The 26,627-nt window shown below is 55.0% G+C and overlaps 1 protein-coding gene and 2 long non-coding RNA genes across 5 annotated transcripts; 1 reads left to right on the top strand and 2 right to left on the bottom strand.

Annotated features, from left to right (window-relative positions):
- Nucleotides 1-5,753: 5,753 nt before the first annotated feature.
- Nucleotides 5,754-26,420, top strand: LOC111160675 (coiled-coil domain containing 155). Of its 2 annotated transcripts, XM_022523944.1 has the most exons (19): nucleotides 5,779-5,830; nucleotides 9,294-9,398; nucleotides 9,889-10,075; nucleotides 10,545-10,609; nucleotides 11,813-11,879; nucleotides 12,139-12,300; nucleotides 12,743-12,860; nucleotides 13,198-13,248; nucleotides 18,159-18,236; nucleotides 18,493-18,549; nucleotides 18,827-18,886; nucleotides 19,525-19,589; nucleotides 19,752-19,839; nucleotides 20,158-20,280; nucleotides 23,041-23,099; nucleotides 24,922-24,967; nucleotides 25,834-25,898; nucleotides 25,985-26,101; nucleotides 26,228-26,420. In XM_022523944.1, the coding sequence occupies exons 1-19, from the start codon at nucleotides 5,788-5,790 to the stop codon at nucleotides 26,367-26,369; spliced, it is 1,698 nt and encodes a 565-aa protein (XP_022379652.1). In that variant the 5' UTR covers nucleotides 5,779-5,787; the 3' UTR covers nucleotides 26,370-26,420. The 2 variants fall into 2 exon arrangements, with proteins under 2 accessions (XP_022379650.1, XP_022379652.1); XM_022523942.1 differs by having other exon boundaries at nucleotides 5,754-5,830; nucleotides 20,137-20,280; nucleotides 25,982-26,420.
- Nucleotides 16,629-17,749, bottom strand: LOC111160677. The gene is made up of 3 exons (XR_002641501.1): nucleotides 17,244-17,749; nucleotides 17,099-17,142; nucleotides 16,629-16,944 (listed from the first exon to the last, which is right to left on the bottom strand). It is a non-coding gene; the product is annotated as an uncharacterized LOC111160677 (long non-coding RNA).
- On the bottom strand, nucleotides 22,494-25,090 carry LOC111160676. Of its 2 annotated transcripts, XR_002641500.1 has the most exons (5): nucleotides 24,691-25,090; nucleotides 24,211-24,601; nucleotides 23,502-23,695; nucleotides 23,023-23,067; nucleotides 22,494-22,523 (listed from the first exon to the last, which is right to left on the bottom strand). It is a non-coding gene; the product is annotated as an uncharacterized LOC111160676 (long non-coding RNA). The 2 variants fall into 2 exon arrangements; XR_002641499.1 differs by having other exon boundaries at nucleotides 24,211-25,090.
- Nucleotides 26,421-26,627: the final 207 nt, after the last annotated feature.

Here is a 26,627-nt window from a genome sequence, read left to right as displayed (position 1 = left end):
GCCACCCAGGCGCCCCAACATTCCCTGACTCTTGACTTACATGCTGACTCCATCTTCGACTTGCTGTTTGTCTCTCCCCTTGTCCCTCTGTCTGTCCCTCCATGCCCAACTCCTGACACACCAACTTTGTCAGCCAGGCCTGATGCCTCAGCCAAACCTGGAAGTTCACAGACCCTGTCTTGGGTGCCCTGTCCACTTTGCCCCCATGCCCACCATGTCTCCTGTTCCCTCTGAGACAAGACCTCTCATGAAGTAGACACATCAGGGGATGCCTGGGTGGCTCAATCGGTCAAGCAGCTGCCTTTGGTCACGATCCCAGCATCCTGGGATCGAGTCCCACTTCGGGTTCCTTGCTCCTCGGGGAGCCTGCTTCTCCCTCTGCCTCTGCCTGCCACTCTGCCTGCCTGTACTCTCTCTGTCACTCTGACAAAATCTTAAAAAAAAAAAAAAGACACATCAGGATCCTCTTGGTGCTGAGTCCTCTGAGGGATATAGACATGAGTTTTCTCCATTGAAGCCCAGGCTCAGGGTCAGATCACCCCACAAACACACCCAACACACTCGAGAACTTAGAAATGCATGGGCATAAATAAAAGTGAACTTTCTTTTGAAAATTTAGGTTTGGGGACGCCTGGGTGGCTCAGTTGGTTAAGCATCTACATATGGCTCAGGTCATGATCCCAGGGTTCTGAGATCAAGCCCTGTGTCAAGCTCCCTGCTCAGCGGGAAGTCTGCTTCTTCCTCTCTCTCTACCCCTCGCCCCACTCATGCTCTCTCTCTCTCTCTGATAAAATCTTTTTTTTTTTTTTAAAGAATTAGGATGGGTGCCTGGGTGGCTCAGTTGGTTACGCATCTGCCTTCAGCTCAGGTCATGATTCCAGGGTCCTGGGACTGAGGCCTGCGTCAGGCTCCCTGCTCAACCAGAAGCCTGCTTCTCCCTCTCCCATCCCCCCTGCTTGTGTTCCCTCTCTCGCTGTCTCTCTCTCTCTGTTAAATAAAATCTTCAAAAAAAAAAAATCAATTATACCCCTAAACATTTAGAACAAAAAAGTCCAAATGAAATTTTTAAAAATATGATTCATGTTGGCATAAAAAAAATAAAATACCTAGAAATAAACCTAACAAAAGATTTGCCAGGTCTCTCAACAGAAAACTATGAAACATTAATGAAACCGATTAAAGAAGATCTAAATAAATAATTCAGAGCAACAATACTCATAATCACCAGGAGGCAGGAACAACCCAACGCCCATCAAGCGAAATGGCAAAATTGTGGCATATTCATCACTGGAAAATTATACAGCAGTGAAAAGAATAACTCGCTGCTATTCGATGAATCTCATAAACATAATGTTCAGCAAAAGAAACCATAATCCAAAGTGGTTACCTTTGGAAGGTAATGCTTAGGGGGAAATGTGACTAAGGCTTCTGGGTTGTGGACAGTGCTCTCTTGTTTTATGTGGGTAGTTCCATTAATGTATTACACTATACAAATTTTTTAAAAATATTTATTTATTTATTTATTTATTTAAGAGAGGGAGAAAGCACACATGCAGTGGGAAGGGCAGAGGGAGAAGGAGAAGCAGACTCCCTGCTGAGCATGGAGCCTATCACAGGGCTCATCCCAGGACCCTGAGATCATGACCTGAGCTGAAGTCAGATGCTTAACCAACTGAGCCACCCAAGCGCCCTACTCTATACAGATTTAATTAAGCTGTAACTTAAGATTTAGCACTTTATGTATGTTACAACTATAATTTTTTTTTAAATTATTAGGTCTTACAAAGTTATCCACACCTCAAAAAGGGAGGGAAGGAGGAAGGGATAAGAAATACTGAAGAAATAAACAGAAAGAATGAATCTATACTAATAAAGTCAAGGAGCCCACCACTAGACAGCCTGTGCTTAGAAAACACTTGGCAAACATTCTTATTGAACTCTCAAGACCCCTTTAGGTGGGTACTATTTGTTCCCATTTTAGAGAAGCTGAGGTTCAGAGAGGTGAGGTCACTTGCCAAAGTCACACAGCGATGGCACTGGTTTTGTCTGATTCTATATCTCACACTTTTAACCACTGATCACATCACCTGTCAAACAGGTTCTTTCCCAGGCCTTATGAAAAGTCACCATCTAATAGCCATAATAATAACAATTAGCAACGATTACCACCTTAAGTCCTCAAGGTAACCTAAGAAGCAATTACTAGCTCCATTTCTGGGAAGAAACCTGAGGCTCAGAGAAGGTAAGCCATTGTGCCAAGGAAGAGATGGAGCCAAAATTCAAACCCAAGAACGTCTGCCTCCAGGCCAGGCCCATAGCCTTGTCATAAAGTCTGTACTGCCCAGGAGCTAAGCAGTTTGGATTCCATCCATTGGTTCACTCATTCATTCAACTTTTTTTTTTTTTTTTGAGCACTCACACTGAGCCAGACATGTTCTAGCCCCAAAGCAGCTTCTTGCTGCATATAGCTCACATTCCAGTGGGGGTGTTAGTACAGAGATATACAATATGTCACGTTGTGAGACACCCCATCAGGACCACTAAGAAACAGTAAGTGGTTAGTGAGATGGGGGCCTAATGCAGTGTGGCAGGGGAAGGTCTCTCTGAGGAAGTGAAAACTGAATGAATGATGGTGGCGTGAACGGGAGGATGCAGGACTCCTTTTCTGAGGCTCTGCTAGCAGAAAGGTGGAATAGATGGGACATCTTGTGCCCCAAATCCTTATTCTTTTTTTTTTTTTTTTTTAGATTTTATTTATTTATTTGACAGAGATCACAAGTAGGCAGAGAGGCAGGCAGAGAGAGAGAGGGGTAAGTAGGCTCCCTGCTGAGGAGGGAGCCCGATGAGGGGCTCCGATACCAGGACCCTGATATCATGACCTGAGCAGAAGGCATAGGCTTTAACCCACTGAGCCACCCAGGCGCCCCCCAAATCCCTATTCTTGGGAGTCGATTTCGGATTAATTCCCTTCTCTAGCCTGGAAAACTGGGAATATTTTACCCCCACTCTCTCTCATAAGGAATGATTGAAACGGTTTGAGAAAGAATCCTTCCGGGACCAGAGCCACAGAGGGCGTAGGAGTAATAGAGCAAGAGAGGGTAGGACATCATTGTGACGGTGACCCGGCACGGAACAAACGGCAGAAAGGGCATGACTTAGTAGCTAAAAAGAAGTGGGGGGATGGACAAGGGGTCCCTCAATCCAAATCTCCCTTGCTGGGGCCCATGCACCTAAGCTTGAGGCGGGAGTGAAGACCCCAGCACACCGGACTCGGACGCCCCTCGCTTCCCCCACCAACCCACGCTCCTCCAACCTTGGCGCGCTCGGCCAATACGCATGCGCCCGCTCCACTAGGCGAGGTGCGCGACCTGGTTGCCCTACGCATGCGCGGCCTCGTGGTGGCAGGTAACCGACGAGACTAGAGCGAGCCTTCCCCCGGGGCGCGCCTGCGTCGCGGGGAGGAGCCCAGGTGGGGCGGGGTTTAGAGGCCGCGCGCGCTCTCGGTCCCGCCCCGCGCCCTTTCGCGTTTTCCTGGCGGGGACGGCGCACTCACGTCTTCTTTCCCTGCAACTGCCGTTGGTCAGTCGTGGTCCCCCGCGGTGTCCCGGGATTGGGACGCGGGCCCAGGTACGCCCTGGCTGTGGCGAGGTTCCCCAGAGAAACCCTGTCAGAGCCGCCCATCGTGGGGGAACGTCCTCAATATCAAGGTCTTCCAAATCTTGTTAAAATTTTCCTGAAATCCTGACCAGATACCCTCAGAAATACTGAAAAGGACTCAGCAAGAAGTCCGTAGATGACCCCTGAAATCTTGTCAGAACCTTTTCGAAATTGTGTCAGACTTCTCCCTCAGAGCCTACCAGACTACCCCCCCAAATCCTGTTACGCTCCCTTCCCTCCCCCGAAGTCCTCTCAGAGAGCCCCAGAAGTCTCGTCAAACCCACCAAAACTCCTGTCACATTCCCCTCCCGGATCCTCTCAAGAGACCTCTGAAATCCAGCCAGACACCCCAGAAATCCAGAAACACCCCCAGAAACCTGGTCAGAGACCCCTTTAAGATCCAGACCCCCTTAACACCTGCCTCTAGCCCCCTCCTGCTCGAACCTGCCTGTCAAAGACCCTCCCTCACTCCCTCACCAGGAGTTTACCCTCCAGTCCCTCTTGGGGGCTCCCAGTGCCAAACCCTCCCTCACTGGTGCCCCACAGCCATCACCCGTTGTCCAAACCCTGGACCCGTCTCCCTTTAAAGGCCGCTTTTTCTAGGACATTCTAAAAGCTGCCAAGAAGTGTGGACCCAGCAGGTGCCAGGGAGATCAGGGTCAGGGGAGGACTTGGTGAAGGAAGGGGTGATGAGCAGGTGGGGTGAGGACAGACAGGCCCCAGGATACCCTGTGTTGACCATGTGCCGCAGGGTGCCCAGTTCAGCTCCAGTGGGCACTGTTGTCCAGTGTAATTATTAATAACACCATTCTCACCCTTAAAAGTGCTCTGGACTTGGGACAATGAGTCATACTGGACAACCAGTCAACCTGGTTATAAGGGAAGCAGGACAGGTCATTGTCAGGGCACAGAGGAGGGAGTCCCTAACTGGTCCATGGGCTCAGGGAAGGCTCCCTGGGGAGGCTGTGAGCCAGGGAAGTGGCCACAGGTGAGGGTGGTATGTGTGATGTGATTTGGGCCTGGGAAGACCATGGAAAGATACAGAGTTCCCATGGCTGTGATGAGTGTCAGGGACCTGGAGGTCAGCCAATGGGGAGCATAGTGACAAAATGAGTCAAGGAATTGCAGGGAGCACTTTGTCCCACACGAGCCAGAGGGGCTGGGACTTAGTCCCGAGGGCACCAGGGATCCATGGCAGGGGTTGGAGTAGGAGAAAGATGGGGTCAAACTCACACAAGAGGCCAACAGTTCCAAATACAGGCTGATAACGGCACAATGTCTTGTCACCTAGGGTGGTGTGGGAGCCCAGGGACAGCAGCTCATTCAGAAGCATTTTCCCAGAGGAGAGGATGTGTGAGCCAAGACTGAAAGGGCTAAAAGGAGGATCCCAGGCAGAGACCTAGAGGTGGGAACAGCCAGGCCAGTTTGGGAGAGAGCATGTAGCTCAGGGCTTCTGGAACTGCAAGAGTGATTTGGGGCGCGGAGGCAGGCAGGGCCAGGCCATCCAGGGCCTTCGATGCCGGATCCAGGGTCTAGGCTCAGTCCCTGGGGTGCTGGGGAGCCATGGGAGAACACTAAGCAGGGGAGGGGCAGGTCAGCTCTGGGACCCAGCACGGATGGACTGGAGGGGAGATCCTCAAGACTGGGAGGTGAGGGAGGAGGATGGGATGAGGGTCCAGGGGGAGAGGATGGGGCCTGGCCCAGAACTATAGGGAAGGAGAGGAGGGGACGGGTAGAGTCATAGGGCAGGAAGGACAAGGTTGGGGACTTGACGGGCTGTTGGCAGAAAGGGGGAAGGGGGAAGCAAGGAGGCAATGACCCCCATCCACTAGCCCCCCTCTTTGATCTCTGCTGCCCGGTCCTCGGCCCCCCACTTTCCCAGCCCACACCTCCAGTCCATAAAACAGGTCTGAGCGGGAGCTGCTCTGGTCGCAGCAGGGGTGGGCAAACAGGTTCTGAGAACCCAGAGCGGCCTGGGGCACAGGTGGGGCAGGGTGGCTGGTCTGAGGAGGCCATTCCCATTTGTCCTTCCAGGAGCTCTCAGAGTCGGCCAAGCCTTTGTCATCCCCTCCCGGTGATGGAGGCAGGCTGTTAGCCTCTCCAGCAGCTGCGGAACGACCACGGTGCCCCATGGATGTGCCAGAGAGTCGCGCGGGTGGCCCCGCTGCAAAAGGTAGGTGGCTTGGCCCTCTGTTTGCCCCGTAGGAGGATGAGGAGGGAGCAGTGGGGGAGCAGGTGCCAGCTTGTGCCTCGGGGACCTGGGAGAGGTGGCTTGGGTATCTGAGCCTCCACCTTGGCACAGGGTGGGAGTGGGGGAGCGAGCTGTCATTGAAGGACCTGCTGTTTGGACACTGTGTATCTCACTGGCTCTGGGGCAGCTAGAGCAGAAACCTCTGCTCGGAGGAGCACCCTTCCCTAACAACCTGCCAGCTCGGCCCTCACTTCATTCAGATCTCTGCTTCCTTCGAAAAGCTTACTTTCACATTCTCTCCCCTCTCCTGCCTCTCTTCATAGCACGGACATCTGTTTGTCTGTTTCATCTCCGTCTCTCCCACTAGAACTTGAGTTCCATGAGGTGGGGTCTGTTTTATTCACCCTGGTATTCCCGGTCCCTAGAGCAGCGCTGTCCAACATGCCAGCCGTAACTGTAATTTTAAATTTTGTTAGTAACCACATTTAGGGTTTTTTTTTATTTAAAAAAAATTACATATTTATTTGAGAGAGAAAGAGAGTGGAGGGGTTGGGGCAGAGGGAGAGAGACCCGCAAACAGACTCCCCACTGAGCGCAGAGCACCACACGGGGCTTGATCCCAGGACCCTGAGATCATGACGGGAGCTGAAATCAAGACCTGGCCGCCCAACCCTCTGAGCCACCCAGGCGCCCCAAGTAGCCACATTTAGAAGAAAAATGAAACAGGCAAAATGGGAACAATAGATTTTTATTTAACTTACTATATCCAAAATGGTATCCTTTCAGCATGTAATTAATATAAGAATGTATTGGAGATAGTCTTTGATTTTCATACCAGGGCTTTAAGACCTGGTGTGTAGTTTACAGTAACAGAGCATCTCAATTCACACGCACCACAATTCAAATACTCAAGAACTGCATGTGGCAGGCAAGTGGCCGCCCTAAAACAACGTCCAACTTGTAGGTGCTCAGTTATAGTCCCTGATTGTTTGGATGGATGCAAACCAAAGCCACGTGAAAACCAGCTTTGGGAGGAAGAGGCAGGGAGACAAGACACTGGGTGGCCTTCTCTGAAATTCACCTGCTAGGTGGGAGAGCTCATTGTGATGGGGGAGGAGGCTCCCACCCTAGGGCAGAGGCAGGGCCGCTTTTTCGAGGCTCCCAGTGTCCAGCAGCAGAGCCTGCATCTTTTCTCAAGGCCACAGGCCTGGACTCTGGCCTCAGGAGGCTTTCCAGAGGGGAAGGCAGGAGAGCAGACACCTGGTTGTCAGGACCCAAGGGCAGGTGGAGAGAGTGACTAACATGGCAACTTCGTGGGCACCAGCAGAGGGCGTGCGGCCACCGCTCCCGTGGGTGAGGGCTGAGCCGGCTCTGGGAGGCTCCTGAAGGAAAAGGAAGGACATACCGGAGAGAGATGGAGACAGAGGAGGGCTGGGGGTGGGAGGGAGAGAAGCGGAGGGAGTGGAGGAAGGAGACAGAGGCTTGGGGAAGGGAGGGCCACAAAGATATGGGAAAAGAACCCAGAGAGGGAGAAATGAGGAGGAAGAAAATAGAGAGGCAGGGATCCGGAAAGAGAGGTATGGGGAGGAAGATGGAGAGGAGGAGTCAGAGAGAAAACTAGAGAAGGGCAGAGACATACAGAGAGAGGGACAGACACTGAGGATGGAAATGAAGGAAAGAGAATAGGAGAAGCAGTGACATGTTCCTGAGGGGCCCCAGGAGGGGACCGTAGACCCATGTAATGGCCCTGCACCAGACAGTCCGGGGCTGACTCTGGCTCCACTCTCCCTGGCTGAGCAGCCCTGGGGAGTGAGCTCACTGGGCTCCCGGTCCTCCTGGGTAACATGGGGAGCACAGCAAGAAGAGATAAAGCCCCAGGAGGGGCCCTGGTGTCCCCTAACTGTGGGTCCCCTCCACCCTTCCCTAAGAGCATGGGTTCAAATGTTCAAACCTGAGGGGGCTGATTCTAGCTCTCTACAAAGAACCCCAGAGAGTAGAAGGAATTAGATAGAGGGCCCATGGGCTCCTGCATGGTTCAGTCGGTAGACTGTGTGACTCTTGATCTCAGGGTCGTGAGTTCAAGTCCCACATTGGGCATGGAGCCCATATTTAAAAAAAAAAAGAAAGAAAGAAAGAAAGAGCATTCATATGTTGAACAGATGACCTGGGGCAAGTTCCTAACTTCTCTGTGCCTTGAGTCTCCTCATCTGTAGTGTGCGGCTAATAATAGCAGCTACCATGGTCCATAGAAAAGCCCCAGAAGAGGAAGGATATCTACTAAATGCTAGATAAATATTCAGCTCTGTGACTGAGCCTCCACCACCTGCCAGGCCTTCGGCCCAGGGCTTTTCTAGATTTTATCTCAGTTCTCCCCTAGGAGGGAGGCAACACCCCCTTTTTCCAGAGGAAGAAACTGTGGCTCAGAGAGTCTATGCTCCTTGCTCAGGCCTCCCCTTGGGTATGTCACACCCTGCAGCCTGTGCGGGGCCTGCTGTTATACCCAGTTGTTCAAGGGCAGGGCAGGAAGTCTGGAAGGTCACTTCCAGTCCCAGCGACTCCTGGGATCTCCTGTATCTTGGAGCATTTATTGAGTGCTTACTATATGCAGACACTGTGGATACAGCAGTAAACCAACAGCTGTGGGGACATGCACATTGTGTGTTCATGTCCGGAGGGCTGTTCCCATATACAAACCTAGCCCTCCCAGCCCTGGTAAGGTAGGAAAGGATCACTACCTGCCCATTTTACCGGTGGGGAAACTGAGGCTCCGAAAGGAGAATTGACATGCCCACAGTCGTGTGGCTGGGCTCTGAGCTCCTAACTGCTCCCCCACCACCCGCCCTCCCTAGATCACCCACCCCCTCTCATCTCAGGCCCCTGGCTGTGGGCGCCAATGATGCCAGCCTGGCCTGGGGATTCAGGTAGGAGAGACCCGCCTCCCCTCCCCCGCCTCACGCAGGCGGGGAGACCGGAGATGTGGCTGGCAGAATCGATCCAGGCTGTCCGCGCCTTATTGGATTGTTCCTGGCTCCTGAGCCCCTCTTCACCCTCAACTCCTCCCAGAATCCTCTCTTCTTTGCCCTCCTCTGCTCCTAGCCCCCGCTGAGCAGAGCCTGGGTGGCAGGGGAAGAGAAGAGGAAAGGATGATCTCAGAGCCTTTGTCCTCTGGGCTCCTGAGTGGCTTGGACACAAAGGATTAGACAGCAGGGGAGACTTCCTGGCATGAAAGATGGGGTCCACATCCTCTAGGTGCAGAGCGAGGAAGCCACTCAGAGACCCTCAAGTTGCTGTCCCCGCCCACCCAAAGCTTCCTGCTGTTCCCCAACAGCCCCAACTCCCAAGTAGCTCAGAATAAATTCCCTCCCCTCTGCAGGAGCACGGGACCTAGGGTCACTCTTTCTTGGCCCTCTTCTCACGGGTGGGGCTGACCCTCTTGTCTCCCCAGTGTACCTCTGGGACCAGTTGGAGGAGGGGAGCCTCGGGACGCTGCTGAGCTTGGAGGAGCAAATACTCAACTCTACGTTCGAAGCTTGTGACACCCAGAGGACAGGTTGGGGTGGGGGGCAGGATGGGGGCCAGGCAGCAGTGAGCCTGGGAGACGTGAGGAATAATAAGGAACAGAGAGGGCTGCTGGGAACTGGGGAGCCGTAGAGAAGGGGCTCTTCTTGGGGGGCCTGCAGGTTGAGGTGGGGGTGATTGTGGGAAGCTTCGGGAAGGAAGTGGATAAGGGGATGGAGGCCTTTCAGGGTGAGGACATTAATGGAAGAGTGTAGGGCCTGGGGAGAGGGAGGGAGAGCAGCCACTGTGGCCCTGATGGGGTACAACAGGTCCTCGTGCTCCACCCTGTGAGTGACGATGGCCGGGCTCCATTTCGAGGTGAAAAGGTTGACTCAGAGGAGGGGAAGGACTTGCCCAAACTGTCTGGGTTAAGCTGTGGTACAGGGGTGCCACCAGCCCAGCCACTGGTGTCCTGTTTTCAAGCCATCACATGCCCCTGCCCCACCTGCCCCAGACTCCCTCAGGGCATGCTCTGTCCCCAGGCCTTGTGGCTGTGACCCACGTACTAGCATACCTGGAGGCTGTGACAGGACAGGACCCGCAGGATGCACGCCTCCAAACACTGGCCTGCAACCTGGACCCCAATGGGGAGGGCCCTCAGGCCACTGTGGACTTGGACACCTTCCTGGCCGTCATGAGGGACTGGATCGCTGCCTGTCAGTTGGATGGGTGGGTCTCTGCACCTCTAACCCTCCCCCGGAAAGTCCTTCCTAAGATCTAACCTCACACCTGCCCACTGCAGCCAGCATCCTTTGGGCACTGGGACCCACTGTGGTTTGAAGGAGGATGAGAGAAAAGTGAAGAGATGGGGTTGGGGGGATGGGGTGGAGGGTCTGAAGACAAAGTTCCTAGGATGAGGAGGCAGAAGTAAAAGGGAAAGGGAAGATGTGGGGGAATTGGGGGGCTGACAGAGGCCCATCCTCATCCCTTCTCCAAACCCAGTCCTTGCCCCTCCTGCTTTTCCATCTGGCTCAGGGCTCTTGCCATCTGGCCTTACCTTCCTCCCCACCGTGGTGCTGTCAGTGCTCCTGCTCTCACCTGACCTGGCCCCTCCTCCCGCCACCAGCAATCCCCCTGCGTGGCTTTTCGGGATTGGGGGTGGCTGCAGGGGGCTCTAAGCCTCATCCCTTTGATACAGGGGATTAGAGCTGGAAGAGGAGACAGCCTTCAAGGGGGCCCTGACCTCCCAGCAACCGCCATCTGGTGAGACTACTATATATAGAACGAAGCAGGCAGGCCCAGGGTCAGACAGTGGGAGGGACTTCCCACCTGGGGATGGGAGCCAGGGACATTGGGTGGGACCCCTGGAACATTTGCTCTCTCCTGGAGCTGTGAGTTTGGCTTTCTAGGCACCTCCATGGCTGCCTCCCCACCTTCCCTGAGCTTTGGGTTTTTTTTTTTCTTCAGGGACTGGTTCCAAGTCCTCTTCCTAACTACAGCCCTATCATAGAGGCCTGCGAGGCCCTGCCTACTTCTCCTTGTCAGCGTCACTGGGCTTCTGCCTACTCTCTAGTCTCTGCTCCCTCGGGCCTCCTGGCTCAGCCTGGAATGCGCTAGGTGCCTGCCCACCACGCTCTTCCGAACCCTAAACCTCCCATACCTGGGGAAGCCAGAGGATGCCCCGGGCTATGGTCCCTGGCTGTCTGGGCTCGCTCACAGACCCGCATTCCTCTCCTGGAGAAATCTGACCATCTGATTCAGTTCCCTGTCCTGCTGTTTGGTTAGTTGATCCTTTCCCCCATTTTATCCCTAGGACCTCACACATACGAGGTGCTCCATAAAAAAGTGTTCCTGTTGTACCTTACAAAAACAAAACAAAAGCAAAATAATAATAATCACAGCTTTCTTGATGTTCCCTTGGACCTCTTTCAGCAAGGTCAAGGGAAGGGAAACACCCCTCTGGGTGGGGGAAGGGACAGGACGAGGAGGCTGGAGGCGAGGAGGTTGGGGATGAGGTTGTGGTGAGGGTCCAGGAGGAGAGGGAGAAGCCTGAGCTAGGACTGGCCGAGACAGCGAGGAGCGTGGAGCAGATTCAGGGAGGAAGATGAGGGTCTGGAATCAGGGGGACTGTGGAGATGAGGAGGAACAAGGGAGCCAGGACAGCCCAGTGACCAGGTGAGTGGGTGGGAAGGAAATCGGGAAGAGGAACAGGTTTGGGGGTAGCTAAGGTGCTGCTGCCCAGTGCTGTGATGAATTCAGGGCTTCGAGAGAGTTCCAGCCTGAGCTCAGGGTATCAGTGAGCAAGAGGCCTTTCAGACGGTGGATATAATCGTAGCCCCAGGAGCAGATGAGATGACCCAGGGCAAATGCGAGGGTGAGGCTAATAGAGGCCAAGCCCAAGTCCTGGGGCTCCCCGACACCTAAGGTCACCGAGGAGCCCACCACCCTCTGTCCGTCTCCCTCCAGGATGCCCAGAAGCTGAGGAGCCAGCCAACCTGGAGAGCTTTGGAGGCGAAGACCCCAGAGCTGAGCTGTACCTATGCACCCCCCAACACCTTCCCCACGGCCCATGCCCTCCAACCTCCCTGCCATAGGCCTCGGCGGGGTCCTTAGCGGGGTGGGTGAGGGATGGGTTGTCGGGGCGGCTGTGCTGCTAGGCCTGGGAGAGCAGGGCAGTCTTTCTCTGTTCCTCATTCTCTAGAAGAGCCTCGTTTCCCCACCACCGCCGCCCCCACCTGGGAAGGGAAGTGGGTGGGAGCTGTGGCCGGTGACCAGCCCCTCCCTGACCCCAGGCCCGCCACCGCCGACCTGCTGAGCAGCCTGGAGGACCTGGAGCTCAGCAACCGCAGGCTGGCCAGGGAGAACGCCAAGCTCCAGCGCAGCCTGGAGACCGCCGAGGAGGGGTCCACGCGCCTCGGGGAGGAGATCGCAGCCCTGCGCAAGCAGCTTCGCAGGTGGGATCTCCACGTGCTCTCCCTGCACCTCCTGCCCTGTCTTCCACCCTGCGCTGTCCCATCTGCTCTTCCTCTTTCTCTTTTGTGTTTCCCTGGCTCTTGTCACTCAGCCTCTTGGGTTCAGACTCCCCTCTCTACTCTTCTCTGTGTCTCTATATCTGCCCCCTATGCCTGCCCTGTGGTCTTTCTCGTATCTGTCACATTCCCTTTATTTTAATCTCCTGCTCTTGCCAGGTTTCTGTCCCACCCCCTTAGTTTTTTATGTAGAAACTGGGTCTCTGTGTCCTGTACTAGGTTCTTTCCCCGCTTTTCCCTCTGGGTTTCCGTGCCCCACCCCACCCCCGACCCCCCAGGTCCCTGTCAGGATTTCTCTGTTGCTTCTGACTCTCTGAGTGGCTCTGTCTCTCTGGTCTCTGTTTCCCTCGCGTGCGGCCCCCCTCAGCACCCAGCAGGCCCTGCAGTGGGCCAAGGCCGTGGACGAGGAGCTGGAGGACCTGAAGACTCTGGCCAAGGGCCTGGAGGAGCAGAATCGCAGCCTCCTGGCCCAGGCCCGGCAGACGGTGGGTTCTGGGCAAGGGGTACAAAGGTGCCTTCTTCCTTCCCCCTTTCTTGGAGTCGGAGCAACAGAGCCTGACAGTGGAATGGGAAGGGGCAGAGGTTACCCCTGCTTCCTCCCTGACTCCAGGTCCTGCTTGATCTGACTCAGGGTGCAGATCTATTTGCCACCCCTCTCATGACAGAGGGGACAACAGGAGCCATCAGGGCTCCCAGACCTGTTCTCCCAGCCTTGCTCCTCCATGACCCAGACCCAGGCAGGATGGGTTCCCAGGTGTGGGAGAAGGGAGAAGGCAAGGAGGCCCAAAAAGAAGCCTTTGTCCTCTCTCTGGGGTCTTTCAGGAAAAGGAACAGCAGCATTTGGTGGCCGAGATGGAGACTCTGCAGGAGGAGGTGAGCTGAGGCCCAGTGCCCACCCCTACCCCTCCCCCAGTCCCAGGGATCTCCCGCCCTACCCCTGCTGCCCCCAAACACCTCCAGCAGCCTGCACCCAAACACCCTGACAGTCTGTAGAGGGAGATTCCAGAATCCCAGCAATGTACGAGTGTCTCTGAAAGTCACAGCGCTGTGTGCCCTGGTTGGTAAAACTGTTGGGCATGGGGCGGACTGCCTGGGCCCGTGCTGGGGTTGCCTACGTAAGCATGGGTCAGTCCCATCTCCTCTCTGTACTTCACTTGTAGCAGTGGCTAAAATAACAACCTCCCTCGTTGGGTGGTGTGGGATTTAAACACGGAGATGCTTGTAGTCTTAGGCACGAGGCAGGACCCATGGGCAGTGCTCGCTGAAAGTTTACCCCTGTTGCTCATATGTTAGCATTTTTTATGGTGGAAAGAACACAGGCTTTGAAGTCAGTCCTGAGTTCACATCCCATCTCTGCCACCTTCAGGCATGTGACTCCCCCTTCCCGAGCCTTTGTTTTATTCTCTGAGAATGGGAGGAGACTATCTGTTCGGCAGGATCGTCTTAGAAACAAATGACAGTGCTCAGCCGGGGGCCTAGCGCAGTGTCCACAATGGCCCAGTTCAACCACATGTCCGATTTGAGCCCCGTTCTGTCTGACACAGAGGACATGATCTTAGTACATCTGGGCCCACCTAGTCCTTTTTAGATGGAAACTGAAACTCATCAATCGATGAAACTCGTCACCACCCCTCTGCAAGGTGGCATCTAAGTGGCTGAAGACCCACACGGCATCTCAGTGCTCCAGGAGGCTGCCGTCCTCCCTCAACGTCTGTTCTCTCTGCTGGTCACAAGATTGACGCTCATCATCCCATCTGGTCCTCAGCCTTAGTCACCACCACACGCTGGCGTCCCCTGGGAGGCTGGCATTGCCCTGGTCTCTGGACATCCAGTTCTCACTGCATCTGCTGCCCATGGCCCTCTGGAGCCCCCAAGACACGAGAGCCTCTGGGGTACTCCCTCAGCCCCTCCCACACCCTTCCAGGGCCATAAAGGAGGCTTAGCTGATTTCCTGAGACTTTGTGGCCACAAGGGGCCTTGTTGGGCCTCTCTGCCTCCAGTCCACATACAGCCATCTCCATTCTGTTACTCACAGGCCTTGCTGGTTCTGAGACTGAGCTGAGAAATGCTCCCTCTCAGATTCCCAGACATCCCAGCGGGAGTGTGGTTCAACTGCAACCTTCCTCTCCACCCTTCGCAGCTAACCCGGGGTTTGGGGCTGGCGCAGGGCCTGTTTTCCCTCTACTCTCTTCTTTGACCCTCCTCCACCCCTCCCCTGCCCTAAGGATTTCTGCCCAGTCCAGACAATGATACTGATTCTGCCCGATCCCCCCAAGTCTCTTTGTCCTACATCTGTGTTATGGCTTTTACTATTTTTTTAAAAAAAGATTTTATTTATTTGATAGTGAAAGAGAGCACAAGCAGGGGGATCAGCAGGCAGAGGGAGAGGGAGAAGCAGGCTCTCTGCAGAGCAAGGAGGCCAATGTGGGACTCCATCCCAGAACCCCAGGACCATGATCCAAGCCAAAGGCAGATGCCCAACAAACTGAGGCACCCAGGCACCCCTGGGTTTTACATTTAAATCCAAAATTTTTCCACTATTGTTCTCTGGCTCTTCCATGAAAATTCCGTCCACTGGGACGACGGGAATCTCACCATGGGATGGCTGCCACGGTGTGAGGCATGGGGTTCAGGCAGGATGTGACTGTTTTCTTCCAGAACATCTCTCTTTAAGAACAAGGAGATGGGACACCTGGGTGGCTCAGTCAGTTAAGCTGTTGCCTTTGGCGCAGGTCATGATCCCACCCAGGGTCCTGGGATCGAGTCTCACTTTGGGTTCCTTGCTCAGCAGGGCTCCTGCCTCTCTCTCTGCCTCTGCCTGTCACTCTCCCTGCTTGTGCTCTCTCTCTGACAAATTAATAAATAAATTTTTTAAAAAAAGAAAGAAAGAGCAAGAAGAGATTTTCCCTAAAGTCCCATGGCAGAACCTCCCTCTTATATAAAGTGACATTATGTGATTATAGCCAAACCACTCCCTGGTATGGGCACTCCAATCCTGGATGGCCCAAAACACTTTCAGCTCCAAGGAAGGAGCTGAGGAAATGGTGGCTTCAATCCAAAGGACACTCACTTCCTTAACAAGAGACTTTGAAGTTCTCCGTGTTGGTTTGGTGACTCAGCCTTCTTCATTGGCCGATGGCCTCGTGATCTCAGATGGCTGCAACTGCTCCACCCTTGTGGTCTTATTCAAAGCAGGACAAAGAGGGGCAAGCGGGCCCAGCTAATGCCCCTCCTATGGCTCTCCTTTCGTCAGAAGGAAAAGCACCCCCACTATACCCACTATCCCAGCATACCTCTCTTCCATCACGCTGGCAGGAATTGGATCACATGACATCCCCAGCTGCAAGGGATGCTGGGAGAATATTTGACCTTCCTCTGCCTCTGGAGTGGGAGATGAGCAGTGAGAGGGGGCGAGAATGGCTGCTGGGTTAGCTAACCAGTCAGTTCTCCTGAATCTGCCGAGATCTCCCGAATCTTCCTCTTATTCACCCCTCCGGAGTGGGGCTAGGAGCCACTTGCTGGAGAGTGGACCCCCAACGAAAGCGGAAGGACTCCGAAGGGTGAATTGCAGCCAGCAATCTCTGCCTCCTCCCAGCGCAGAAGGCCGGCTGCCAGGTCAAGTGCCTTGAGCAGCTCCTGGGACATCCTAGGTGCTTGATAAACCGGAGCTATTCTTGGTTGCCTCCCTCCCTACCTTTCCCCTGCCCACAGCAGCCTACAGAGCATCTATAGATGGAGTTCTCAAGTTACAGGAGAATAATGCTGGTGTAGGGGACACTCAGGATACTCGGCTTTCCTACAGAGGATCTTCAGAGCAGGGCTCGGGTTACTGCAGAAGAAGGCAGGAGAGGCTGAGTAACCAGGTTCCCTGCTGGACAGCCCAGAATCCAGCCTCCAAATCCCCACCAGGTGGACAGATGTTGACACAGCATTCCTGGCCTGTCCTTCCTCTGCCCTTCACCTGGCAGCCCAGGCCCTCGGAGAAAAAGAAGGAGGGAGGGCTGATGGAGGACTTGGAGCCCATCCAGCTGGAGAGAGGGCAGAACTGTCCCTGGTGTCCCCAGGGGCATGGGGAGGAGGGGCGTGGCAAGGGAACTCCAACTGCCTCCCGGCCCTGAAATGCTTTTGCCCATGGCTGCTACACATCGAAGTCAGCACAAGTTGCTAAGTTTTTGGTGCCTGGAAACTCTCGACTGGATTTGGGACCACTTTATTGTCAGATCCCATTTCACAGCTGGCATGGGCTGCCCCTTTCCTGGCCCCCTTGTTTTCTCGGATAATTCTCCCCCTGGAGGACTCGGGGTGGCCCAGCCCTGCCACTTCCGAAGGCCCCTCATCCAGGCTGCACAGGGCCCAGGCCCTAGGCCTCATCAGAGTCTGCCTCCTGAGTTATCATCTGCTTCAGCACCGGTCCCCACCTCTAGCGATGAGCTCCCTGAGGCCAGAGATGAAGCTGTTCCCCATTCTCACCCGGGGCTGCGTCTCACCCCAGAGAGAGTCCAATTTGGTGAGTCCACTCACCAAGTGACCTTGGCCAAGTTTCTTAGCCTCTCCACTTTTCAATTTCCTCTGTAAAATCAGAAGGTGAAGCAAATGAAAACATTAACAACCAGACATGACATTCTTCCCAAATGGCACAACGTGACATGCATAGCAGCACCCAGGAAATCTTCCTCCCCCCAAAATTGAACAGGAGCCTGGACAGGGTGCTGGATCTACCCACCAGTTTCAAGGAAATGAAGAGGTTGGACAAATATGATGAACGTCCTGTGGAGGGAATGAGAACTCAGGAAGCCAAATCTGAATGCACAAATTCTACAGGACAAATAACTTGATTTATTCCCCAAAAGACGTGCCCCAAAAAGTACCTGGGTTAGGACGGGTGGGCGACCATTGTCAGAGGAAAAGAAATGAGACATTTCAAACAAAAGCCAAAGTCAACCTTGTTTGGATCCTCCTACAAACAAACTAAATGTGAAAAGACCTTTGTGAGACAACCAAAATGGAAAAAAAGAAAAGAAAAGAAAAATCCACAAATTTGATATAAGACTGTAGTAAGGAATTATTACTTTTGTTAAGCATGATCATGGTGTTGTGAGTTTGGTAAAGTAAACAATTCCTTAAGTAGGAAATTAAAATGCCAGAGTCGTTCTAGGCAGAAATCACAGGCTACCTGGCATTTGGTTTAGAGTCATCTGTTCAACAACAACAAAAAAAAAAACTTGGAGAATAGGGAAGAAGCTAGGAAAATATAAATAATTATTGAAGCTAGCTGGTGGGCAGTGGGAGTCCATTATACTGGTATTTTTACTCACATGTGTGTGAAAATATTTAGAATGTGAAGTTTTGAAAGTATCTTTAAAATACATATTTTGTATTTCCTGAACATTTGGTATGTGCCAGGCACTGTTCTAAATGCTCTGTGCTTATTAACATAGAGTAGCGTGTGTTTGCAATGAATTACCTCCTGTACGGCCTGGGGGCTCAGGGCTCAACTTTTCTGTGCCCCACTTGCCTTTATCTGCACGATGGGAGAGGAGACCTGAGGTAACACGGGCAAGGTGCTCAGACGTGCTCGCAGATACTGTTATGAACCCCGTGGAGTGGATCCTGTCTCCTCAGATGAGCACCCGTGACAGACAGAGAAATCACGGCTGAGATCTCGTAGGCGGGGTGGAGGGATTCAGTGGGCCCAAATACATAACGTGCTCAGCACGAGTTGTCCGTCAGGTGATCAGGGCACTAACATTGCTGTTGGCCGAAGTGGTCCTTCCTTCTTCCAGAACGGGAAGCTGCTGGCGGAGCGGGATGGAGTCAAAAGGAGGAGTGAGGAGCTGGCCACGGAGAAGGAGGCTTTGAAGGTGCCACCCCTTCCTAGTGTCACTTCTACCAACTTCAGCCCCTCCAGCCGAGTGAGAGCTGGGACTTCATCAAGCCGTCAGGCTCCCAGGGCTCCTGGCAGCTCGGCTGAAATCCCTCTCTGGGTGGCTGATGTCCAGAGACATCACGGGAGGTTGAGGAGTGGGGCTCGGGAGAGCTGGGTGGGCTAGGGAGGGCAGCGCCCGCTGAGGCCTGTCCTGGGAGGCCGGACAGATGGATGGACTCCTTCCTCGGCAGCGGCAGCTCTATGAGTGTGAACGCCTCATTTGCCAACGAGATGCTGTCCTCTCGGAGGTGAGGGGCCTGGGGGTGGCGAGGGGACATTTGCCTTCCATGTGCTCCTGCCCCAAGGTCTGGGAGTCCTGCCTGGGTCTTAGCCCTGGATAAGCAGCACAGAGAGGTCAGAGGGTTCCCCTGGCCTGGCAAGCCTGTCCCTGCAGGAGCTAGAAACCTGATGCTCTCCCTCAGGCCATAGCTCCTCCCCCAAGCTCACCCTGCCCGTCTCCCCTACCCCTGCCTCTGCATCTTGGCGGAGCTGGGCCTCGTCTTACTGGGCTTTGGGCTTCCCCAGCGCACTCGCCATGCGGAGAGTCTGGCCAAGACATTGGAGGAGTACAGAACGACCACCCAGGTAGCCTGCAGCCTTCCCGCCCTCGGCCCGCTGCCTGGCCCTGCTCTTCTGCCATCTCTGCGTTCACTGCCTCTCTCTGCGCCTGTCCGCCTTGTGGGGTGTGTGTGTCTCTGGCCTTTTCACTTGTCTTCTGTTCCTTTCTCTCTCTCTCTCTCTCTCTCTCTCTCTCTCTCTCGCGTGCGCGCACGCGCGCGAACCCTGTGTATCTCCACCTCCGGTCCATTTTCATTCTCTGTGGGAGTCTTGTCAGTGCATTTCCCCTGCCCATCTCTCTGTGTGTCTGCCTTTCTTTGATTTAGTCTGTCTGTCTCCAGGGGTGATTCTACCCTCCGTTGGTCCTTGATCATTAGGCTTCTCCTGCCCCTCGCATGTCTTTGCCTCTCTGTGAGTCTGTGTCCGTCCATGTCTCTTGTTCTTAGTTTCCCGGGCTGCTGGCTTACCTTCTCTGTTCCTGCTGCTCTCTGTCTCTCTTTGGCTTCCTAAGTTTCTGTCACTGCTTTCTTCCTCTTGTCCCTTGGCAATATATGTCTGGAGGAGCCCAAAGAAGTCAGGGGAGTGGAATTGACTGTAAAAGGAGCCCAAGGCCGGGAGATAGAGAAGAACAGAAAGACAGGGGTCCCCCACTCCCTCCTTTGCAGGAACTGAGGCTGGAAATCTCACATCTGGAGGAGCAGCTGAGTCAGACCCATGAGGGGCCGGATGAGTGAGTGGAACATCAGGGGTAAAGGAGGCAGGAGGGGAGCCCGCAGGCAGGGGGCCCCCAACCTCCAGCCACAGGGTGGGCAGAGCAGCCACCTCAGAGTGGGTGGACTGACCTGTAGGGGCAGGCGCAGAGAGAGCCGCCCCTTCTTGACCATGTGGCCAGGCTACTGGAAGGGGCCCAGGCGAGAAGAGTGGGCTGGACCAGGCTGCTGCCCCCGTCACTGGGCGTGGAGATCGAGTCCATTCGGCAGGTAGGCCTGGCTCCTCGGGAACATCCCAACCCCCCCGCCGGCCACAGCTCTGACGCAGCCCTGATTCTCACCCACCCCATCTCCCCCCAGGACCATCTCAGTCCTTTACCTCATTCCTACCCCAATCCTTGGTCCTGCTGCCAAACCCTTCCCAGGTCTTGCCTCCACCTGCTCCCCAGCCCAGCCTCACCCCCGCCACACAGCCCCCGACCCAGCTTCTCCTACCCCATGCCTCAGCATGTGTCCATCCCCATCTCTGACCCATCTTCTGCCTTCACCTGGCCCTCCTGACCTCAGAAACAGCTTCTCCTCTCCCAGAAACAAGAAGTGGCAGCCGCTGCTCTCTCCAGCCCTCTGTGTGGAGTGTGGCAGTGGGAGGAGGTCATCATTGAGACGGATGAGGAAGTGGAGTTTCTGCCTGAAGCCCCGGCTGGGACACTGGTGAGCATGGGTGGGGGGGCTCCGAAACCACTAGAGTCCAGTTGCTGGAAGAGGGGCCTGGGACTCCCATGTGCCACGAGCTTGCTGCCCATTCCATGGGCAGATGTTGACCAAGGGCCTTCTGGACACAGGCCCGAGCCAGGCAGAACACCATCCCTGCCCTCTGGGGACTGGCCCTCCAGGGGAGTAGACAAGAGCAAACAAAGCAAATGCAAACTGCACAGTGGTAGTTTTGTCGTTGAGAAAGCACTGTCAGGAAGCCCTGCGTTTACAATGGTCCTGCCGGGGGAAGTCACGAAGTGAGTCGTTCCTCCGGATACCGTAAAGATACATTAAGCTTTTACTTTGGGGATAGAAGGCACCGTAAGAACAGCTTAGCAAGCCCATGTGGAAATCTTGAACTCAGCCATGGCGGTTGTTTTATGACTTCTGTAATTACCTGAGCAGTATTTCCACATCCTTCTAAACAACCGAGACAACTCATCTTCAGTGTCCACAACAGAAAAGTGAGATTTTAATCTATTAGTGCCAGAAGTCTCTCTGTCTGTCTGCTTTTCTTTTTTTTTTTTAAGGAAATATTGCTAACAGGTCTGTAACTGCGTTGTCTTGAAAATAAGACTGCTTCAGGGGCGCCTGGGTGGCTCAGTGGGTTAAGCCTCTGCCTTCGGCTCAGGTCATGATCTCAGGGTCCTGGGATCGAGTCCCGCACCGGGCTCTCTGCTCAGCAGAGAACCTGCTTCCTCCTCTATCTCTCTCTCTGCCTACTTGTGATCTCTCTCTGTGAAATAAATAAATAAAATCTTAAAAAAGAAAAAAAAAGAAAAAGAAAATAAGACTGCTTCAGAATTATACTGTTCACCATTCTGAAAGGAGAAACTCCTTTCTTTGCTCACTTTCTCCCTGGGTTGAGAGAAGCTTTTGCATTTCCCTCCAATGCCTGTGCTGTTTGTTTTCTTTTTTAAAGATTTGTTTATTTATTTGAGAGAGCGAGAGAGCTCGTGTGAGCGCAAGTTGGGGGAGAGGGAGAGGGAGAAACAGTCTCAAGCAGGCTCCACACTGAGCACAGAGCCAACAGGGGACTTCATCTCACCACCCTGAGATCATGACCTGAGGAGAAACCAAGAGTCAGATGCTTAACAGCTTAACCAACTGAGCCACCCATGCACCCCGATTTTTCATTTACCTTCCCCAGTATCTCTGCAAGGTAGGCATCCTCACCCCTCATCCTGTTACCCATGGGAAACTGAGGCTCAGAGAGGTCACACGTTCCCAGTCACGTAGCCTGTGGGTGGCAGAGTCACATCCTTCTGAGGAGGTGTGAATTCCTCTGGGGGCTCTTGACACCCCATCTAAAGGAGCACTGATCCAGGCCTCAGGGTGCTACCAGCTCTGGGTCCTAGAATTAAGGTGCAAAGCTGCTCGGGGCCTGGTGGGAAGATCGTGCGAATGGGCCATCCCCATGCAGAGTGATGGGTGTGCAGAGGTGGGGGCCAGGCCCTGAGGGAGCCCAGCAAAGGGAAGACCTGTGTCGGGTAGGAGACTGGAGAGGTGTCACTGGGAAACCAACACTTGAGTTTATTTCGGAGAAGAGAGAGAAGTTGAGCGGTGTCAGGAGAGAGAAGCCTTCCTGGCAGGGGAAAGCAAACACAGGAGGATGTGGGGCATGAAAGCATAGAACACGATTGGGCAGCAGAGGGAGTGGCGGGAGGCTGGGGAGCCATGGGGCCCGATCACAACAGGAATTACCTGTAAATCAAGCAGAGAGATTGTACTTTTCTCCAACGAGTCCCAGGATGACTGAGGGTAGGGAGTGGGTGTGGTCAGCTCTCAATATAGAAAAATCCCTCTAGAAAGATCCCTGGTGGGGGCGGGGGAGTGGGGAGCCTATATGGAGAGCATGGGGACTGACTAGAGGCAGGGAGGCCAGGAAGGAGGCTGGGGCAAGGGTCCAGAAGATAAAGCCTGAGGCAGGCCAGGGCCTTGGGATAGAGGAGGAGGGATGGGCAGAGAGAAGTGGGGTAGGAGAGATGGGGCTGGGGGTCTGGGGTGCTGGAAAGGGAGAAGTCAGAGAGACATCAAACTTACCTTGCAGGGACACCTGGGCGGCTTAGTGGGTTGGGCGTCTGCCTTCAGCTCAGGTCACGATCCCAGTGTCCTGGGATCGAGTCCCACATCAGGCTACCTGCTCAGCAGGGAGTCTGCTTCTCCCTCTTCCCCTCCTCCTGCTCGTGCTCATTCTCGCTCTGACAAATAAATAAAATCTTAAAAAAAAAAAAAACTTACCTTGCAGCCTAGTGAGATGGGATCCTGAGGGACGGCCAGGGAGCTACCTGGGGTCAGTGGGTGCACAAGCCTGGAGCTCAGGGATGTATTTAGGAAACAGTGTCAGGTTGGCGACTGAGGCCGCAGGGAAGGAGGAGAAACTAGGATCTGGGTCCTGAGAGAGAACAACTGGGCGGGCAGGCGGGGGGCTGCCCCCAGACCAGGAACCTGGGAGGAGAAGGGGATGCAGGAAGGAAATGCCGGGCTTCCTTTTGGTCCACATGAGTAAGAGAAGCTCGTGGGAGTGTGAGAGGTTTGGGGGACCTGGAGTCCTGGGTGCTGAGGAGAAAGGAGTCTGGCTTCTACGCCTGAGGGGGATGTAGAGCTCGGCCCCCCGACCCAGGGAGGGAGCCCAAGAGGAGGGCAGGTTTTAGCAGCAGGTGGGTAATTCTTGCAGGGGTCACAGCCTAGGAGACTTACCCTTGCCTTTTCCCACAGAGACACTTGCAGGGAGAGCTAGCACACCTTCAGGGAGGAAGGAAGGAGCGATCAATGTGGTAAGAAGCTTGTTCCTTCCAGAGCCATCCCCCTAGCTTGGGGTGACACCACATTCTTGGACATTGTGCAATGACTGGAAAAGCCCTGGGGGGAGTTGCACCTCATTCCCTCCTTCATTCATTCATTCCCTCCCCCCGAAGTGACCCTTGGCCTGTGAACCAGGATGAGCCACCCCAGCCCTGCCTTCAGCATCTCCTGGTCTAGAGGGAGACAGACTCTGACCCATCCTGTTCTGAGAGGACATCTGGCACTTCGAGCCAACTGGGGGAAGGCTTCCTGGGGACATGATGCTTGAATGGGGTCCCATAGGAGCAGTACTCATATAGGAGACTCTTAGACAAGAAGACAGTTGTCTGGCTGATGGGACAGCTCAGTCACTGGGTCACTGTCACTGAACATACCTCTCCCAAGGCCTCCAAGGAATCCTGGGATGAAGGAAACCCAGACTGGCCCAGGGAGAACACCCAGGTAGTTAAGAGACAGTCGGCGACTCCGGAATCAGACAGCCTGGGTTCAAATCCCGTGATGGGGTGCTGTAAGCATTACTGTCCAGAGCCCCAGACCTGTGATTGTTAGGAAGCTCAGCGGCAGGCCTCTGGGGAGAGATAAAGCACGAGATGTCTGGGCCTATCCTCCTCAGGCCTGGCCTTGGGGCCTGTGGTTTATCTCCTATGGAAACCTGTGGTTTCCTGTGATGCCTCCCGCTGCACCCCGCTTCAGGCTCTGGGCTGCAACAACTAATGAGCCGCCTGCCACTGGCCTCTAATTGGACCTGTCTGAGAAAGCTGAGATTGGGCAGGAGGGGGACTCTGGAGATATGCCCCCCCCCCCACCCTGCGTCACCAGGGAAGGGAAGGGAGAAGGGGCTGAGCAGCAGCGGGGGTGGGGGCTGGACATTGGAATTTCCCAGGAGCAGGGCAGTATGACCCACAGACTGGGAAGCTGGAAGCTGGAAGCAACGGAGGAGGTGAAACCCATGGCCCCTAAAGCTGACCAGGGTGAGGGCTTGGACCTTGAGAGGTGCTGGGGGAGGAGCCCCCGGGGGCCCAAGCGGCCATCCCAGGAGATGAGACAGCTGCGTGTCTGACAGGGCAGAGGCTGGGGGCTTACCAGCCGAGATGCCTGTTTGTGTCCTAGTTGAAGACACAGCTGTGTCCTGAGGGTGTCAAGGTGGCGGCAGCTGGAGGGCTGGACCCCTATTCCCCAGTGAAGGTGGTAGCCTGTGGTATGGCCGTCCAGGTCTCCAAGAGGCGTCTGCGTCGCACAGCTTGAGGTCTGAGTCCCAGAGGGGTATTTCACGGGCTCGGGCAGCTGCAACCCTCAGAGGGGCAGAAGCTGAGGGCCTGCCCACCGAAGAGAAATGATTTGTGGGGGAACTTGCTCACACAGTTGGCTTCTGGAATCTCTGTCCTAAAGGAAGACCCAGTAAGACTGACACTCACTGAAAGCGGCACAACCCCACAGGCACGAAGTGGCTGCCCTGAGTCTCCGCTCCGAGTCTCTGGTGTTTGGGAGAGTAAGAGAGCAGAAGCCTCAGCTCCCCGCTGTAGCATCAGATAGTGGAAGAAAAAAATCAAAAGAGCCTCTTACCCTTTTTGGGGGTCACACACTCCTGAGAGTTTGTTGACAATTCCCCTGCCAAATATGCACAACAGACCTACACCCAGCAGCTTGCTCATGGGGATCCAGGACACCCCCAGGCCCACCCGTGATGCCCACTCCCCACTCAGACCCCTGCTCTAAAGGCTCGTCCAGCCCCACAGTGGGAGAACGGGAGCCATGTGGAAGCAAGACGCTTGCAGTGACCCTGTTGCCCCCCAGGTTGCCCAGAAGAGAGGAAGAGGAAGAAGCAGCGCCCCAGATCATGGTAGGCAGTCCCCAGCACCCCCTCCCAGTCCCCACCCACTCCAGGGCCTTGAGGAGGGTGACACAGTGGCAGCTCTTCCCAGCCCTCACCCACACCCCCTCTTCTCCCCAGCAGACAGAAAAATCATTCGGCCGAGAGATAACAAGGCCCTTGCTATAGCTAATGAGAGCGGACAGCGCCGTGGGGGGAGGCCTGCGGGCCAGTGGGCGGCCAGAATGTTCCCGGGGGAACCCCCAAGCACACACAAAGGGCTGTGGAGGCTAAACCTCAGGCCTCACAGACGTGGCTACACCCCCGGAATGCGAAAATGCACACGCACATGCGCCCACGCACAGGAAGGGGCTGGGCCCGCCCCAGCCAGCCCCAGAACTCCCTGGGGCACAGCGCCTGTCACAGCTCCCCCGCCTGGCACCACTCACACCAGCTGCTGTGCTCCTCGAAGCCACAAGGCATGGTGCAGGTGCCCGTCGCCATTCTCAGGCAGGGATAGGGAGGGAAGCTCGGGGAGGAGAGGCAGGGAGCCCGGGGTCCTCAGGGTAGGAGGAATATGGGAGCCCGAACGTGTGCCAGGCATCTGGGCCCCTTTGGGGTCCAAACCCTCCAAAAGGGGGTCTCTGAGCAGCCTGACCCCAAAGCCTACCTCCCCCTTCCCTCCACGGAGATGGGACCCCACCTCAGTTTCCTCACAGCTGACTTGATGGATGATCTCTCCCGAGCTGTTGGCATCAGAGCTGGGAACCCAACCCTGTGGGGTGTCACACTGCACTCCACCCCCTTCCATGTGGTCAATTCTGTCCAGTGGCTTGAACCAAGGGCCTCTCCCAATCCAGGACCCAGTCTCAAGTTTGTTTCCTTTGTCCCTCCAGGCCAATCTCCCCAGCCCTCTGGGGGACCCGCATCCTGGAGATGTTCTGGAAAGCCCTCCTGAGAGGTAACAGGACCCACCGGGACTGGAAGGGGCCTGGAGGCAGAGGAAAAGGTCAGCGTGATTGCCTCGCCCTCCTTTCTGTCCAGCAGCCCCACCGAGCCCGAGCCGCAGCAAGCATTGGTGCCTGTGCCCAGAGAGCTGGTCCCAGTCAGGAGACCAGGCTGGGGCCAGCTCTGCCTGCCCTCCCTGCAGCCTGAGCCACTCAGGTGCGCCCCGAGGCATCTCCAGAATGAGGGTGGCCGGCACACGCTGGGGTACTGCCCCCTGTTGAGACAGCCCCAGCAGCCCCCCGCCCTGGGGCCTTCTCTGAACACTGGGCTGCCTCCCACCAGGATCACTCGGCCGCCGCTGATCCCGGCCCCCGTCCTGGGCCTGCTGCTGCTGCTGCTGCTGTCCGTCCTGCTGCTGGGCCAGTCCCCGCCACCCACCTGGCCCCATCTCCAGCTCTGCTACCTCCAGCCCCCCCCAGTGTGAGCCGCTCAGAGCAAGGTCTAGTCAGAGAATTCCCGGGGAATCCTACTGTTACCATTGTTGTGCCGTTAGCTGGGAGGGCTCCGGTTCGGGGACCCTAGATACAGTGCTCCAGGATCCGCACCCCTGTGTTGAGTTTTTATGTGAAGTTTTTTGGTTTTGTAACACTGGTGACTACATTTCTGAGCAATAGCAAAACACACCCAACAATGGGTTAAATACTAGGGGTTTATCTTCCTCCTAAAACAAGTCTGGAGGAGG

Source organism: Enhydra lutris, unplaced genomic scaffold, assembly GCF_002288905.1.
Source record: "Enhydra lutris kenyoni isolate GAN:26980312 unplaced genomic scaffold, ASM228890v2 scaffoldscaffold77, whole genome shotgun sequence".
Taxonomy (NCBI): Eukaryota; Metazoa; Chordata; class Mammalia; order Carnivora; family Mustelidae; genus Enhydra; species Enhydra lutris.
The sequence above is the reverse complement of the archived record's forward strand: the minus strand, read 5'-3'. Positions and strand labels throughout refer to the sequence as shown.

Excerpts from the sequence above, each read along its gene's own strand:
- LOC111160675 (XM_022523942.1), top strand. The coding sequence starts at position 5,788 with ATGGATGTGCCAGAGAGTCGCGCGGGTGGCCCCGCTGCAAAAG. Across the intron at positions 12,301-12,742 it reads CTGCGCAAGCAGCTTCGCAG|CACCCAGCAGGCCCTGCAGT; the intron begins GTGGGATCTCCA and ends GGCCCCCCTCAG. Across the intron at positions 23,100-24,921 it reads AGGAAGGAGCGATCAATGTG|GTTGCCCAGAAGAGAGGAAG; the intron begins GTAAGAAGCTTG and ends GTTGCCCCCCAG.